Source organism: Ammospiza caudacuta, chromosome 17 (assembly GCF_027887145.1).
Source record: "Ammospiza caudacuta isolate bAmmCau1 chromosome 17, bAmmCau1.pri, whole genome shotgun sequence".
Classification (NCBI taxonomy): Eukaryota; Metazoa; Chordata; class Aves; order Passeriformes; family Passerellidae; genus Ammospiza; species Ammospiza caudacuta.
Genome location: NC_080609.1, coordinates 16,198,582 through 16,212,913, shown reverse-complemented (window position 1 = coordinate 16,212,913; position 14,332 = coordinate 16,198,582). Strand labels below are relative to the sequence as shown.

The 14,332-nt window shown below is 54.9% G+C and overlaps 3 protein-coding genes and 1 non-coding gene across 4 annotated transcripts; 3 read left to right on the top strand and 1 right to left on the bottom strand.

Moving 5' to 3' along the window:
* Window positions 1–213: 213 nt before the first annotated feature.
* Window positions 214–2,849, top strand: RPS2 (ribosomal protein S2). The gene is made up of 8 exons (XM_058816098.1): window positions 214–234; window positions 338–496; window positions 609–698; window positions 1,119–1,226; window positions 1,651–1,824; window positions 1,918–2,077; window positions 2,458–2,549; window positions 2,729–2,849. The coding sequence occupies exons 2-8, from the start codon at window positions 341–343 to the stop codon at window positions 2,807–2,809; spliced, it is 861 nt and encodes a 286-aa protein (XP_058672081.1). The 5' UTR covers window positions 214–234; window positions 338–340; the 3' UTR covers window positions 2,810–2,849.
* LOC131565488 (small nucleolar RNA SNORA64/SNORA10 family) lies at window positions 2,221–2,358 on the top strand. Its single transcript, XR_009275456.1, has one exon. It is a non-coding gene; the product is annotated as a small nucleolar RNA SNORA64/SNORA10 family (small nucleolar RNA).
* A 287-nt stretch (window positions 2,850–3,136) lies between the features above and the next one.
* NDUFB10 (NADH:ubiquinone oxidoreductase subunit B10) lies at window positions 3,137–4,953 on the bottom strand. The gene is made up of 4 exons (XM_058816227.1): window positions 4,741–4,953; window positions 3,857–3,995; window positions 3,458–3,597; window positions 3,137–3,345 (listed from the first exon to the last, which is right to left on the bottom strand). Exons 1-4 carry the CDS (start codon window positions 4,886–4,888, stop codon window positions 3,221–3,223), a joined length of 552 nt encoding a protein of 183 aa, XP_058672210.1. The 5' UTR covers window positions 4,889–4,953; the 3' UTR covers window positions 3,137–3,220.
* An 816-nt stretch (window positions 4,954–5,769) lies between these two features.
* On the top strand, window positions 5,770–14,075 carry RPL3L (ribosomal protein L3 like). The gene is made up of 10 exons (XM_058816104.1): window positions 5,770–5,878; window positions 6,852–7,044; window positions 8,210–8,378; window positions 9,463–9,598; window positions 10,312–10,498; window positions 11,191–11,351; window positions 11,913–12,014; window positions 12,101–12,196; window positions 12,713–12,832; window positions 13,965–14,075. Exons 1-10 carry the CDS (start codon window positions 5,876–5,878, stop codon window positions 14,019–14,021), a joined length of 1,224 nt encoding a protein of 407 aa, XP_058672087.1. The 5' UTR covers window positions 5,770–5,875; the 3' UTR covers window positions 14,022–14,075.
* Window positions 14,076–14,332: the final 257 nt, after the last annotated feature.

The window sequence follows — 14,332 nt, the reverse complement described above, 5'->3', positions numbered from 1 at the left end:
CCCCTCACCTGTGGCCGCCGCGCCGCGCTCTGCGCGCTCCGCCCGTGCGCGCCCCTACACCCCGGGCTCCGCGCCCGCCCCGCGCTCTGTATAAATAACAACAAACCACACGTTCCAGCCCGCAGTTATTCCTCATCCAGCGCGCAGGGCCCACTGGCGCCGCTCTCGCGAGATGCCCGCGCAGTATAAATACCGCGCCGGGCGGCGGTGCGGCCTTTTACGCTGAGGGATCACGTAAGTATGGCGGGAGCGGCGGCGGCGGCACCGCGCGGCCCGGCCCGGCATCCGGCCCCATCCGCGCCCGCCGCCGCCCGCCTGACGTCCCGCTTTGTTCCAGCAAATGGCGGACGACGCCGGTGCTGCGGGAGGAGCGGGAGCGGCCCGCGGGGGCTTCCGCGGTGGATTCGGGACCGGGCTGCGGGGCCGCGGCCGCGGCCGCGGGAGAGGCCGCGGGAGAGGCCGCGGAGCCCGCGGAGGGAAAGCCGAGGATAAGGAGGTGAGTGGGGAGCGGGGACGGGGGCGCTGCCAGCCCCCGGGATGGACCAGCAGAGCTGGGCCCCGGCCGGTGCTGGCACCTGGTGACTCTTGCCCCTGGGTTTCTCTGCCAGTGGATTCCTGTCACCAAACTCGGCCGCCTGGTCAAGGATATGAAGATCAAGTCTCTTGAGGAGATTTATCTCTTCTCGCTTCCCATCAAGGTGAGTTGCTGTGGACATGGAAGGGAGGGGTCAGGGAGATGCTCCAAGGAGTGGAGGCAGGCAGGGGGAGCCGGGATTGTTCATCTGGGGTAGGGAAAGCTCTGGGGACACCTCAGAGCCTAAAGGGGCTCCAGGAGAGCTGGAGAGGGATTTGGGATAGGGTCAGATGGGATATTGGGAAGGAATTGTTCCCTATAAAGGTGGTGAGGTCCTGGAACAGATTCCCAGAGCAGCTGTGGCTGTCCCTTGATCCCTGGAAGTGTCCAAGGCCAGGTTGAATGGGGCTTGGAGCAGCCTGGGACAGTGGAAGATGTCCCTGCCCTTGGGACGGGGTTGGATTAGCTGACCTTTGAGGTCCCCAAGAACCCAAACCATTCCAGGATTGTGTGATTCCTGTGTGCTCAGTGCTGACTCTTGCAGGAGTCGGAGATCATCGATTTCTTCCTGGGCTCCTCGCTGAAGGATGAGGTGCTGAAGATTATGCCTGTGCAGAAACAGACCCGTGCTGGGCAGCGCACCAGGTTCAAGGTAATCCCCTTTTTCTGGATCCTCCTGCTCACAACTTCCCTTTCTGCACTTTCAGAGCCATTTTAATCACTGCAAATCTCTGTTACTGTGACATCTAGTAAATAAGTATTTTGTTAAGAAAACTTTTCTGACACTGCAAAATTCAGTTGTTCTTGCGCAGCAGTGTTGGGTTTTCATGGAGAAGTTTTGGGTGTAAGCAGGGGGTGCTGTTGGGGAATTGTGGGGAGTTCTGACCAGAGTGAGGCTGCAGCAAGGAATTGAGTTCTAGTGCTTGGCTGGTTCTGCCTGCAGGATGAACTCTGAGGGGAGAAACGGGTTTTGAGAGCCGTGTGTAAGGTTTGGGGGTGAGCTGTGAGTTCCTGCTAAGTGCACACCACCATGCATAGCCCTGGCTGGAGCACTGAAAACTCCTCTTGTGCTGCAGGCCTTTGTCGCCATCGGGGACTACAACGGCCACGTGGGGCTGGGGGTGAAGTGCTCCAAGGAGGTGGCCACGGCCATCCGCGGGGCCATCATCCTGGCCAAGCTGTCCATCGTGCCCGTGCGGCGCGGCTACTGGGGCAACAAGATCGGGAAGCCACACACGGTGCCCTGCAAGGTGAGAGTCCTGCTGGCCTGGCCCCAGGCTGAGCTCTGGGACTGACCCCACTGTGTCCCTCTGCTTGGGGCTGACCCCGCCGTGTCCCTGCAGGTCACCGGGCGCTGTGGCTCCGTGCTGGTGCGCCTGATCCCGGCCCCCCGTGGCACTGGGATCGTGTCCGCCCCTGTCCCCAAGAAGCTGCTGATGATGGCCGGCATCGATGACTGCTACACGTCAGCGCGGGGCTGCACGGCCACCCTCGGCAACTTTGGTGAGCTCTGGGGCTGCCGCGGGGTTTAGGGACAGTTCTGTCACCTATGGGGCACAGCAGCTCCATTTGTGCTGCCAGTGCAGTCAGTGCTGCTGCAGGTTCCGCCAGAGTTGGTGACAGAGCTGTGGGGTTCAACGCTCCTGGATCTCCCAATCTGCGCGATTGCACTTGTGTGCCGTGGTGTAATCGTCGTAACTGGAGAGAGAGAGCAACCTGAGCTTTGTTGGGTTCATCAGAGAGGCCCTCCCTGGTCTCCCTGATCCTTTCAAAGTTCTACATTTTTGTAACCGGGGGCTATTTTGGAGCTGTGGGTTGATCAGCGGGCTGGTTCTGCAGCCGTTGGCGGGCACTTTGTGACAGCGTGTGACATCTCTCTGCAGCTAAAGCCACCTTCGATGCCATCTCCAAAACCTACAGCTACCTGACTCCTGACCTCTGGAAAGAGACTGTCTTCACCAAGTCTCCCTACCAGGTAAGAGTGTTTTGGTAACTTAGAACTCAAAATTGCCCCTAAAATTCAGATTTCTGTACCCAAAGGTTTGGCAGCTATGAAGCTAAGCCACCCCAACCTCAGTGCACACGAGGGGTGGGAGTGGTGCTGAGGAACCCGTGAGGGGTCTGGGGGAATAACCCCATTGGTGTCTCTTGCAGGAATTCACTGATCATCTGGCCAAGACCCACACCAGAGTGTCGGTGCAGAGGACCCAGGCAGCCGCTGTGGCCACCACCTAAGGGGTTTTGTAGGACAATAAAGAGATCAGAGAACCAGGAATCCATGCTTGGTGTGATGGGGGTTGGTGCAGGTGGGTAAAACCACCTGGGGTGGGTTGGGAAGGACCTGGAAACTCATCCAGTTCCACCTTCCACTAATGCTGCTCCAGGCTCTGTCCAGCCTGGCCTTGGGCACTTCACTCAGTGAGGGAAGTCAGAGCCAGGGCAGAGCAGCACACAGAATGTTCTGGAGGCTCATGGAGGAGAGGAGGGCAAACCCCAACAGTGGCGGCCCCAAGTGCCTGGAGCTGAGGGCTTGCAGAGCTCTTCAAAGAATGAATACAGAGCCCAGCTGTACAGATGTCTGTTTATTGTGGAGGCCAAGGAAGCAACATGCACTGGGATACCAGCACCACGGAGGGAGGAACTGCTTCAGGGCCGACCCGAGCCAGTGCCTGGAGGGCACGGATTTTCTGCTGCTTTCCTCTCCTCCATCATCCTGTGCTTCTGCTTCATCAGGCATGTCCGTGCATTGCCATGGAAACCCAGTTCACCGTCTGAAAAAGAAAGGGGATGCCTGAGCAGTGCCTCCATGATGAGTGTGGGATGTGATTTCAGAGCCCCTTCCCTGGGCTCAGCCCTTGCCCTGTGTGCTGCTGCCACACTCACATCTGTCCTGGTAGGCCTTGGTGACCTGTGCCAGCAGCTCCATCTCCTTGGCACAGTTCTGGAACTGGTTGGGCCCTTCCCTCTGCTTGCACGCAGCCATCCTTTCCCGGACTATCTCCACAATCTGCTGATCAACCATCCTGCAGGAAACAGGGTGAGGAATGAAAAACTGAACCAAGGGCTGAGGACGCCCTGTGGAATGCCAGCTCTGGGATTTTCAGTGTCCTGGTCCCTAATGTTACCATGCCAAGACATGCTGGAGGGACAGCAGCACACTGATGTGTAACGGGTGGGCTAGAGGTGGTGCCTCAGCACCCCAGCATCCCCCAAAACACTGCAAGTCCCAGGGCTGTGTGCTCTGCTGTGAGCTGGCTGGGGACAGTGCAGGGGCAGCCATACCTGTCCCTCCTCCACTGAGCCTCGGCCTCGTAGTAGCACAGGTAGTCGCCCTCCAGGCACTGGCTCAGGTCGGGCACACGGCGGAACTTCTGGTGGTAGTAGTAGAACTTGTTCCTGTTCTGCCACCGCTCGATCCAGCCTGCAGGGACAGCCTGGTCACACACCTGGCCCAGCTCCGAGGGCAGCACAGCCCACACAGGGCTGGCACTGCCCAGTGCCACCTTCCCTGGCAGCGGCAGTGGCTCCGCACTGTCCAGCTCATGCCCAGCTGTGTATCTGCCCCTCTGTGCTGTGTCCCATATCCTGTGTCATTGTGTCCCTGTATCCCCTGCACGCTCCCAGTGTCCGAGCTATGTCCTGATGTTGCTGTATCTTCACAGTGTCCATGACATGTCTCATGTCCCTGTCCCACTACCAATATTGTGTTCTTGTCTGTGTCCCATGTTCCCATGTCTGCAGTGTCCTATGTCACTGTGTCTGTCCTATCCAAGCTGTGTTCCTGTCTGTCCCATGTCCCTGTGTCCATGCTGTGTTCTACCATGTGTCCCCTATCCATGTCTGCCCGTGTCCATGTTGTGTCTCATGTCCCCTGCGCTGTCCCTCTGTCCAGGCCGTGTGTGCATCTGTCTGTGTCCCATGTCCCTGTGTCCATGCTGTGTTCTTGTCAATGTCCCGTGTCCCTCTGTCCCAGTGTCCTGTCCCTCTACCGTTACTGTCAGGACCGGTGTCCCTGTGTCCTTGTGCGTGCCCTTTGCCTGTGCAGGTGCCCGTGTCCTCACGCCTTTGCCCCGTGCCCGGTGTGCCCATCCCCGTGTCCCCGTCCCCGCGCCGCTACTCAGCTCCCAGGGAGGAGGACAGGGAAGGGTATCTCGTCCCGCCGGTACCTCGGATTAAGGTGACGGGCGAGTCGAGGACATAGTTGAAGGCGCTCTGGAAGTAGTCGACGGGGTTGGGCACCGAGGTGGTCCTCTCGGAGACGGGGGTGCGGGTCGGAGGCACCTTGTACGCCTCCCAGTCGTGATCCTCCGGCATCGCGGCGGCGGCGGCGAAAGATGGCGGCGACCCCTGAGGGGGCGGGAAACCGGGAACATGGCGGCGACCCGAGGGGCCGGGCGCAGGAATATGGCGGCGGCCCCGAGGCATGCCGGGAGTTGTAGTGCGGGTGTGCCCCATCCGTGAGGGGAGCCCGGCATGGGGCGGGCCGGCAGAGCCCACAGCGGGTCCCGACTGTCCCCTCACTGCTCACAGCGGGTCCCGACTGTCCCCTCACTGCTCACAGGGCCATCCCGTCTGTCCCCTCCCTGCTCACAGGGCCATCCCGCAGCCCATGGCACAGTGCTGGGAGCAGATGGCTTTGGGATATCCCCGGCGTGGGAGGCTCCACGCCCTCTGTGGGATCTGTGCTCGGTCACTGCACAGGAATAAAGTTCTGCCTCGTGTCCAGTGGAACTGTCTGGGATCGGTTCTTGCCCATGGCTCTGGTGCCATTGCCATTGGGTCCTGCACACAGGGACACCCCGGCTTGAGTGAATGGGGCTCATCCCTGGAAGGTGTCCCTGCCCATGGCAGGAATTGGCACTGGATGATTTTTAAGGTCCCTTCCAATCCAAACAGCTCTGTGATTCGGAGATGCATTGTCTCAATCTCTTTTCTAGCTAGGCTCACAATCCTGGGCTGACAGACTCTCAGCCTGTGCTGGGGGTACCTGGTGCAGGTGTTCACAGCTCTGGGTGTGTGGTGCCCCTTTTGGAAACTGTCCCTAATGCAGGAAACTGCCCCAATTCCTGCCATTCACACCAGAGTTGTTCAGGAGGGAGCAGCGTAAACTGAGCCAGCAGCAAGTGACCTTTACCACACCACAACTGTCGTGTCCAACCTGCCAGGAATGAAATGAATATCGCAGCGGGTGAAGTGAGCGGCTAAATTTGTGTCTTCAGACCCATTCCCATCTCAAGTATTAATCTGGGGAGGCACCTCCTGACAGCCTCTCTCTGCTGCTGCCTGGCCTGAAGACGTCCCATGGTTGGTAGAGCTCTGCTGTGTGTGCGAGGGTCGGCGAGCAGGGCTGGGTTGTGCTCCTGGTGGTGCCACAGGAATGGGGCAGAATCCTCAGAGCTCCACTCAGGCTGGAAAAGGAGCTTGGTGGAAAGAACAGCCGGGCGTTGGCACTGATCTGAGCTAGGAAGGAGATGCAGTGGGTGCAGGACTAACTCTCCGCTGCTTGTGGTTGAGGTTTATGTGTTTATCTCTTCTCACCTGGCTTTCAAGGTGCCTGTAGAACCTGTGCATGTTCGTGTTGCCAGTTCCTCTGGGCATCCTTTCCCCTGTTTTCCCAATCCTTAGCTGTGCTTGTTTTGTGCCATTTGCCTTGATAACATGAAGCCCAGGAATTCCAAGCAGGCCTTTTTGGTGCTAGAGGATACAAAATAAATTGTTATCATTAAGAGCAGAGAAGGACAGACCTAGTAAAGAATGAACTTCTCCTTCAATGTCCTTCAGAAGAAGCTGGAGGAGGGAGTTCATGTTAAGTTTTTTTATTTAGGTGGCATCATTTGTCCAGAAATTTAGTAAATTTGCTGACAGAGAGTAGATTTAGAAAGGGTGTTAGGAAGAAATCCTTCCCCTGTGAGGTGGGCAGGCCCTGGCACAGGCGCCCAGATCAGCTGTGGCTGCCCCTGGATCCCTGGAAGTGTTCAAGTGATGGGGCTTGGAGCACAGTGGAAGTGTCCCCGCCATGGCAGGGGTGGCACTGGATGGGTTTGAGGTCCCTTCCAACCCAAACCATTCCAATATTCTATGTCATTTTCCATGTACGTGACAGAAGCTTGAACAAACCCCTGTCCTGTTGGGACGCAGTGAAGAGCCCAGAACCTCCGTGCCATTCCAATCTGAAAGGGGGGATTTTTGTTGTGTTTTTGTCGTGTTTCTGCCATGTTTCCCTTATCCCCATTTCCCTGAGCTGAGTGCGCAGCTCCCTCTGTGTTCCCCTCCGCAGTCCCACCGCAAGTTCTCGGCTCCCAGGCACGGCCACCTGGGCTTCCTGCCCCACAAGCGCAGCCGCCGGCACCGCGGCAAGGTGAAGGCCTGGCCCAAGGACGACCCCAGCAAACCAGTGCACCTGACAGCTTTCCTGGGCTACAAGGCTGGCATGACCCACACCGTGCGCGAGGTGCACCGGCCCGGCCTCAGTAAGGCTGGGCTGCAGGGGGAGGGAAACTGGGAATGGGCTCCTGGGAAAAGAAAGGCTCTTCATGGAAAGGGCAGTGGAGTGTGATGGTGTTCACAGGGGTTCCAGGATGAGAGATGAGATGAGAATCTTGACTCCCTGTTTCAGAAGGCTGATTTATTATTTTATGATATATATATATTATATATATTTATTATTTTATGATATATATATTATATTAAAATCGATTAAAATATATTATAATGTTAAATATATTAAAATATATTAATTTATTTTAATATATTAAAATATATTAAACTACAAAATATATTATATTATTTTAATTATCTTATATCTTATATCTTATATATTACATTTAAAAAATTATATATTAAAACTATACTAAAAGAATAGAAGAAAGGATTTCATCAGAAGGCTAGCAAGGAAAGAAAGGAATGGAATGATAATAAAATCTTGTGACTGGCCATATTATTATTTTATTACATATATTATATTAAAATATATTAAAATATTAAATATGTTTAAAATATATTACATATATATTAAAATAAATTACTTTATATTTTTAATATATTAAAATATATTAAAATATTAAATATATTATATTAAAATATAATAATACATTATATGAAAAGAAAATTATATATTAAAACTATACTAAAAGAATAGAAGAAAGGATTTCATCAGAAGGCTAGCAAGGAATAGAAATGAACGGAATGATAATAAAATCTTGTTACTGACTAGACAGTCCGATACAGCTGGGCTGTGATTGGCCATTAATTAGAAACAACCACATGAGACCAATCACAGATGCACCTGTTGCATTCCACAGCAGTAGATAATTATTGCTTGCATTTCGTTTCTGACGCCTCTCAGCTTCTCAGGAGAAAAAAATCCTAGCAAAAGGAATTTTCATAAAATATGTCCATGACAGTGGAGCCCACAGCGCTGGGTTAAATCCTGGCTGTCCACATCTTGATGGTCAAAGCTCAGCATGGGCTGAGTGTGGAACTGTGCACACTGGGATGGTGAGTTTGGGATGTGAGGAGGCTGTGGCTGGCTGAGATCAAACACAACCTCGCCCCAGCACTCTCTGTGACAGCAGGAATCCTCCAGGGAGCGATCCCAGAGGATGCCCAGCACCCCTTCCCTTTACTGCCCTGCAGAGGTGTCCAAGCGGGAGGAGGTGGAGGCCGTGACCATCATTGAGACGCCCCCGATGGTGGTGGTGGGGGTCGTGGGCTACATCGAGACCCCCAAGGGCCTGAGGAATTTCAAGACCGTTTTTGCCGAGCACATCAGCGATGAGTGCCGCCGCCGCTTCTACAAGAACTGGTACGGGCTCCCAGAAAGGGTCACCAAACACTGGGAATGCCCAGGGAGGTGGTGGAGATGACCAAGGCACCCCTGGGTGTGGCACTCAGTGCCCTGGGCTGGGGGACAAGCTGGGGATCAGCCACAGGTCAGACTGGATGATCTGGGAGGGCTTTTCCAACCTCCTGGGATCCCCAGAGTGGGGCTTTCCTGTGGGGCTGCTGGTGAGGGATCCCTGGCAGGAATCCCACAGGCTCTCCAGGATGCCCAGACAGTTCAGATCCCGAGGAGTGAGCCTGAGGCCTGTTTAGTCATGCACAGGGATACACTGCAGACAGCCCGGTGCTGGGGAGCAGCGTTTGCATATGTAAATTTATTCTAAGAGCTGAACCAAGTTAGCTCTCTCCACAATATCGTGTGGCAGGTTCCTTTTCCCTCGTGTAGCTCCTTGGCTCCCCAGTTAAACGGAATCCTTGATCTGGACTGAAACCAGATTTGCCAGGGGGAAAATTGATGCAGAATGTGGCCCCTGACCCCTATAAATATCAACACCCCTCAGCAGAGACGGAAGTGGGAACACGAATTTCCTGGCTGTGGGAATTGTGTCTCCTGTCACAGCGCCATGGAGACCCACCCTCACACTGATCCCTGTTTGCTCCTGTCAGCCCTTTTCATGCTCATCCCTCTTCCCACCGAGCCCTTGGCAGGCAGGTGAGGCTCAGGTACCCACAGGTAGCAGTGAAGTGATTTCCTGGCTGCAGGAATCCCCTGTAAGTGCCATGGGGACGCACCCACCCCAAGGCTCTGTCCCTGCTTTCTCCTGCCTCGGATTTTGCGCCTGTTCTGACGGTGCTGAGTCAGTCAGTGGGAGAGAACTGCATTCCTCATGCAGAAAGGCTTGAATTACCATTGCAGGAGCCCTTTTCAGGGCTCATTATCCACCTCCCTCTTCCCACCTCAAGGTCCTGACAGTCGGGTGAGGCTCAGGTATCCACAGGTTCCTTGTGCCACTGAGGAGGTGACAGCCAGGGTGACCTGTCCCCTCTCTGCAGTGTCACCAGCCCTTTATCAGCTCTGATGGCTGCTAAACCACTCCTGTCCCTAGGCACAAGAGCAAGAAGAAGGCGTTCACCAAGTACTGCAAGAAATGGCAGGATGAGGCTGGGAAAAGGCAGCTGGAGAAGGATTTTGCAGCCATGAAGAAGTACTGCAAGGTCATCCGTGTCATTATGCACACACAGGTCAGAGCCTCCCCCTGGCAGGGGCAGGGGGCTTGGGGGCTTCCTCGGCTCTGAAGGGCCTGGAAATGGGATCAGGGGGTGTTTTGGTGGGGTCAGAGGGGCTGAGAGGGTGTGAGATGGGGATAGGAGGTGCTGGCTGACCTTTCCAGCTCCCAGAGCCCTCCCAGCCCTCTGCTCCAGGGCTGCCATGGGGGCTGTGGTTTGGGATCCCTGGGGAGCCCCCACACCCCAGTGGGAGCCCACGCACCCCATGGAGGAGAGCAGGAGCAGGGCAGAGCCTGGGCAGGTCCTGAGTCCTGTGTCAGCAATGGACCTCATGATCACCTCAAATTAGCAACTGGTGTCAAATGTTTTGGGCAAAAATAACCCCACGGGCAGGCACAGTTTTGCCAAATGCTGATTCCTGGATACACACAGAGCCATTTTAATGCTGATCCCTGGAGTTAAGGGCTGCTTTGGGGTCTGGGGGAGAGCTTAGCTGGCTCAAGGCCAGACGGGGTCTCTGGGCTCAAGGACAAGGAGTTGGCTCCATAAAATCCCAGCTATAAAGAGCTGCTGACCCGGGGCTGCTATGAAAGGGGGTGGCTGTGGCAGAGAGGTGAAGCAGTGGCCCTACTCACCCCTGTGCCCCTCACAAATTGTGAGGGACCCATCCCTGCTGCACCCTCCTGTCTGTGGGGCGAGGATCCACCCTAAAGCGTGGTGTGCTGCAGATGAGGCTGCTCCCCCTGAGGCAGAAGAAGGCCCACATCATGGAGATCCAGCTGAACGGGGGCACGGTGGCTGAGAAGGTGGACTGGGTGCGGGAGAGGCTGGAGAAGCAGATCTCTGTGCACAGTGTCTTCAGCCAGAACGAGATGATCGATGTCATCGGCGTGACCAAGGGCCACGGCATGAAAGGTACAGGGCTCTGGGGCTGTGCTCCTCACAGGGCTCTGCCCAGCAGCTGCTTTTGGGGTAGGGGAGTGTTAACCATGCTGAGAACCCCTCGCTTTCTGTAGAGGGAGTAGCAAAAAGCCTCAGCATCTAAAGCATGACATCCAGTTCTGGTGTGGCAGGGCTCGGCTTCCTTAATTTCAGCAAGGGAAAAATTCAACAGGGGCACCTCTGGTGTAGATACAGAGGAGTTGACAAGGTAATCTCTGTTGGAAGGATTTCCCCTGAGATTAAGGCCAGTGAAGGCCTCCTCCCAGGAGGCTCTGAGGCACTGTCAGTGCATAGAGCAACCAGGTCTAATGGGAGGTGTCCCTGCCCATGGCACGGGTTGGAACTGGATGGTCTTTACGGTCCCTTCCAATCCAAACCATTCTGTGATGGTGTGAATTTCACAAACCCCACATGTGCAGAGGTGTGGGCATCCCTGGGTGTGTACGTGGGACCTCCAGGTCTGATCAGAGCCCTGGAAGGTGAGAATAGCTCCTGATCTCCTCCCAACACGGCCTCCTCTGATAACTGCAGGAGAGCCATGGGACTGTTCCTCAAGAGAGCCATGGGACTGTCCCTCAGGGACTGTCCCTCAGGGGAGCCACAGGACTGTCCTTCCCAGCCCCAGCCCTCCCTGCTGGCCCTGCTGACTGTCCCCACGCCCCCAGGGGTGACCAGCCGCTGGCACACCAAGAAGCTGCCCAGGAAGACGCACAAGGGCCTGCGGAAGGTGGCCTGCATCGGGGCCTGGCACCCGGCCCGCGTGGGCTACTCCATCGCGCGGGCCGGCCAGAAGGGCTACCACCACCGCACCGAAATCAACAAGAAGGTATGGCCAGGGGGCTCCATCCTGTCACACCCTCCTCCCCACGCTGCCCTCAGCTCCCTGCATCCTCACGGATGTTCCCCTGGACACCTCCATGTCCCTCCTGGTGATTTCCTGCTGATTGAGGGCATGCCAAAAACCTGTAGGGGAATTCAGTATGGGTAAATGAAGGTGGTGTAGGATGTGATCTTATCCCCTAAAGAGTTGCATCTGAACCAATTATTAAAGATTAGGAGCAGGCCTGATGTTAACAGGCCACACCTCTAGCCAATAAGAAGAGTGTTATAAAATAGTGGATTGGTTGGTTGAGGGGGAACTGAGAACTGGAGTCAGTTGGTTCCTGTGAGGACAAGGTAGGGTCAGTGCCTGGAGGAGCTGCCTGCAAGAAACATCAAGGAGTATGAAACTCTAGCAATATGGAACCCTTGCAATGTAGTGATAATAGAGCTTCTGCAATATAATGACAACAAAAACCACATGGTTCTGTGGGAGATTCTGGCACCCTGTGAAGCTCCTCAGCAAGGGGCAGGAGACCCTCCATCCCCACTGCCTGTGTGTTCCCAGATTTACCGCATTGGCCACGGGATCCACGTGGAGGATGGCAAAGTGGTGAGGAACAACGCCTCGACGCACTACGACATCACCGAGAAGACCATCACGCCCATGGTGAGGGCTGAGGGGTGACAGGGCCGTGCCCCCCTGACCCTCCCAGCCAGCTCTCCTGCCCACCCACCCCTCTGCTCTCCCCACAGGGTGGTTTCCCTCACTACGGGGAGGTCAACAACGATTTCCTCATGCTGAAGGGCTGCGTGGTGGGCACCAGGAAGCGCGTGCTCACCCTGCGCAAGGTGAGAGCACCTGGCATGGGCTGCAGCTCCCCAGGAGCACATTCCCCACATGGAGAACCCTCCAAGTGCTGGGCAGGGACACTGGGCAGGTCCTTGGTGCAGTGTCAGCAGGTGGATGGAGCTGGAGAGCTCTGAGGGCTGTGGTTCATTTCAGAAATGAAACCTTGGGTTGTCACAGCAAGGTGAGTGGGCACTGGAATGGGCTGCCCAGGGATGGGGTAGTGGAGTCCCTGGTGTTTAAGGACAGAATGGATGTGGCACTCAGTGCCATGGTCTGGGTGACAAGGTCAGGTCATAGGTTGGACTTGGTGATCTCAGAGGTTTTTCCAGCCTGGCTGATTCTGTGCAATGCTGAGCAAAGAGCAGCTCTGCAAGCTCTCTCCCATCTGAGTCCCAGGGTGTCACTGTGAGAACACAGATTTTTGAGGGGATGTTTTAGAGGATATTCCAGCCCTGCTTCCATGAGACCAGCTGTTCTGTGACACTTCCCCTGCTGTTGTGGCTGTTCTTTCCCAGTCCCTGCTGGTGCACACGAGCCGCCGGGCCCACGAAGCCATCGAGCTCAAATTCATCGACACCACTTCCAAATTCGGCCATGGCCGCTTCCAGACAGCTCAGGAGAAGAGAGCTTTCATGGTGAGTTCCTCAGGCTGCCACTGTCTGACTCCAACCAAGCATCTTCCATGGGCAGGGAGGTGGAACTGGATGAGTTTTGTGTCCCTTCCAACCCAAACCATCCCAGGATTCTATGATTCCATGATTCTGTGTTGTGTTCATCAACACAACAACAGCCAAGTGAATGTTTGAGGCTCTCTTGCCTAAAGGCAGCCATGAATTCCGTTCACACAGCAGAAATGATGCTGAGGAAGAACAGGATGGTTGTGTGAGTGATCCAAGACAACTCAACCAGCAAATAAAAGACCATATGGGCAACCAGTTCACATTCACCATGGGAAGTTTTAAACAAGCAGTTAACTTGGCAGGCACTGTCTTGGCCATATGGTGCCTTTCACTCAGAATTGTGCACTGCTTTGATTTGTTTGGAATGATTTATAGCTTTAATGTTCTCATAGGAAAAAAAAGTTTGGGTCAAATTCAGATGCAGATTCATGGTGCTTTTGTCAGAAGCTTTCAAGAAGGCCAAGCAGTGTATTTTTCTTAAATCCAGGGCAAAAAAATAATATAATTAAATAATCCAAACACAGCAGTTTCCTGAATAGTTTTGCAGCCTTCACCAGGCTGGGGTGAGTCTGAGTCTGAAGCGGAGGAAGCACTGAGTAAACCAGGAGAGGGAGAAGGGAAAGAAACAAGTGTCTGTGTCCCACGCAGATGTAAACTGGGTCTGGCTGTGGCCTGTCAGCCAGAAATGCCATGTGAAGCTGGCTAAGCCTTCTTAGTGCTGCCAGGGGGATTGGTGAGGCACTGCCTCTGCAGAGCTCTTTAGAGGTTAAGCTGATTTCCTCCAGCTCCGTGTCAGGAGCCTCTTGTGTCACTGCCAGCCCTGAGCTGCTCTGACAGGAGGAGGTCTGACCTGGGTGCAGCTCTTTTCTTTGCCATTTTGCCCCATGGACTCTGTGGTAAAACATCACATTTGTCTGGAAGTTGAGGGACATAAGTAATTCCTGCCACCTGCTCCCGTAGGATTGATTTGCTGTGGGATAATCCCATTTTTCAGCTGCTGGCCCGAGCTGCCTTTCTGGTCACCACAGCCCAGACGCAGCCAGGTGTGTGTCCCTAAATCCAAACTCTCCTCTCTGCTCTCTTCCAGGGCCCCCAGAAGAAGCATTTGGTGAAGGAGAAGCCAGGTGTGCAGGAAGAGCTCTGAGGACAGAGATCCAAGGCTGCCTGCTGGGCATTTGCAATAAAGGGGCTCCAAGCCATGCCTGCTCCTCTCTCCTTCTGGAGGGGTGTCCTGCCTGTTCTCAGGCTCCTCAGCAGCTGGGGATGGGAAAAGTGGCATTTGGGACTGGCCCACATGGATGGGGACTAACTGGGACAGCCAAGTGCCAGGTCTGCCCTCTGGATCCTCCCTTTCCTGTCCTCCCAGTGAATTTTTCCCTCTCACCCAAATCACCACAAAGTCTCCCCCATCTCATCCAGCAGAGAGCAGAGCACATTCCAGCACTTCTGCCCCAG

Coding starts and splice junctions, on each gene's coding strand:
- RPS2 (XM_058816098.1), top strand. CDS start 341: ATGGCGGACGACGCCGGTGCTGCGGGAGGAGCGGGAGCGGCCCGCGGG. Junction 699..1,118: donor TCTTCTCGCTTCCCATCAAG/GTGAGTTGCTGT, acceptor TGACTCTTGCAG/GAGTCGGAGATCATCGATTT. Junction 1,227..1,650: donor GGCAGCGCACCAGGTTCAAG/GTAATCCCCTTT, acceptor CTTGTGCTGCAG/GCCTTTGTCGCCATCGGGGA.
- NDUFB10 (XM_058816227.1), bottom strand. CDS start 4,888: ATGCCGGAGGATCACGACTGGGAGGCGTACAAGGTGCCTCCGACCCGC. Junction 3,598..3,856: donor GCTCAGTGGAGGAGGGACAG/GTATGGCTGCCC, acceptor TGTTTCCTGCAG/GATGGTTGATCAGCAGATTG. Junction 3,346..3,457: donor CAAGGCCTACCAGGACAGAT/GTGAGTGTGGCA, acceptor TTTCTTTTTCAG/ACGGTGAACTGGGTTTCCAT.
- RPL3L (XM_058816104.1), top strand. Junction 7,045..8,209: donor GGTGCACCGGCCCGGCCTCA/GTAAGGCTGGGC, acceptor ACTGCCCTGCAG/AGGTGTCCAAGCGGGAGGAG. Junction 11,352..11,912: donor GCACCGAAATCAACAAGAAG/GTATGGCCAGGG, acceptor GTGTGTTCCCAG/ATTTACCGCATTGGCCACGG.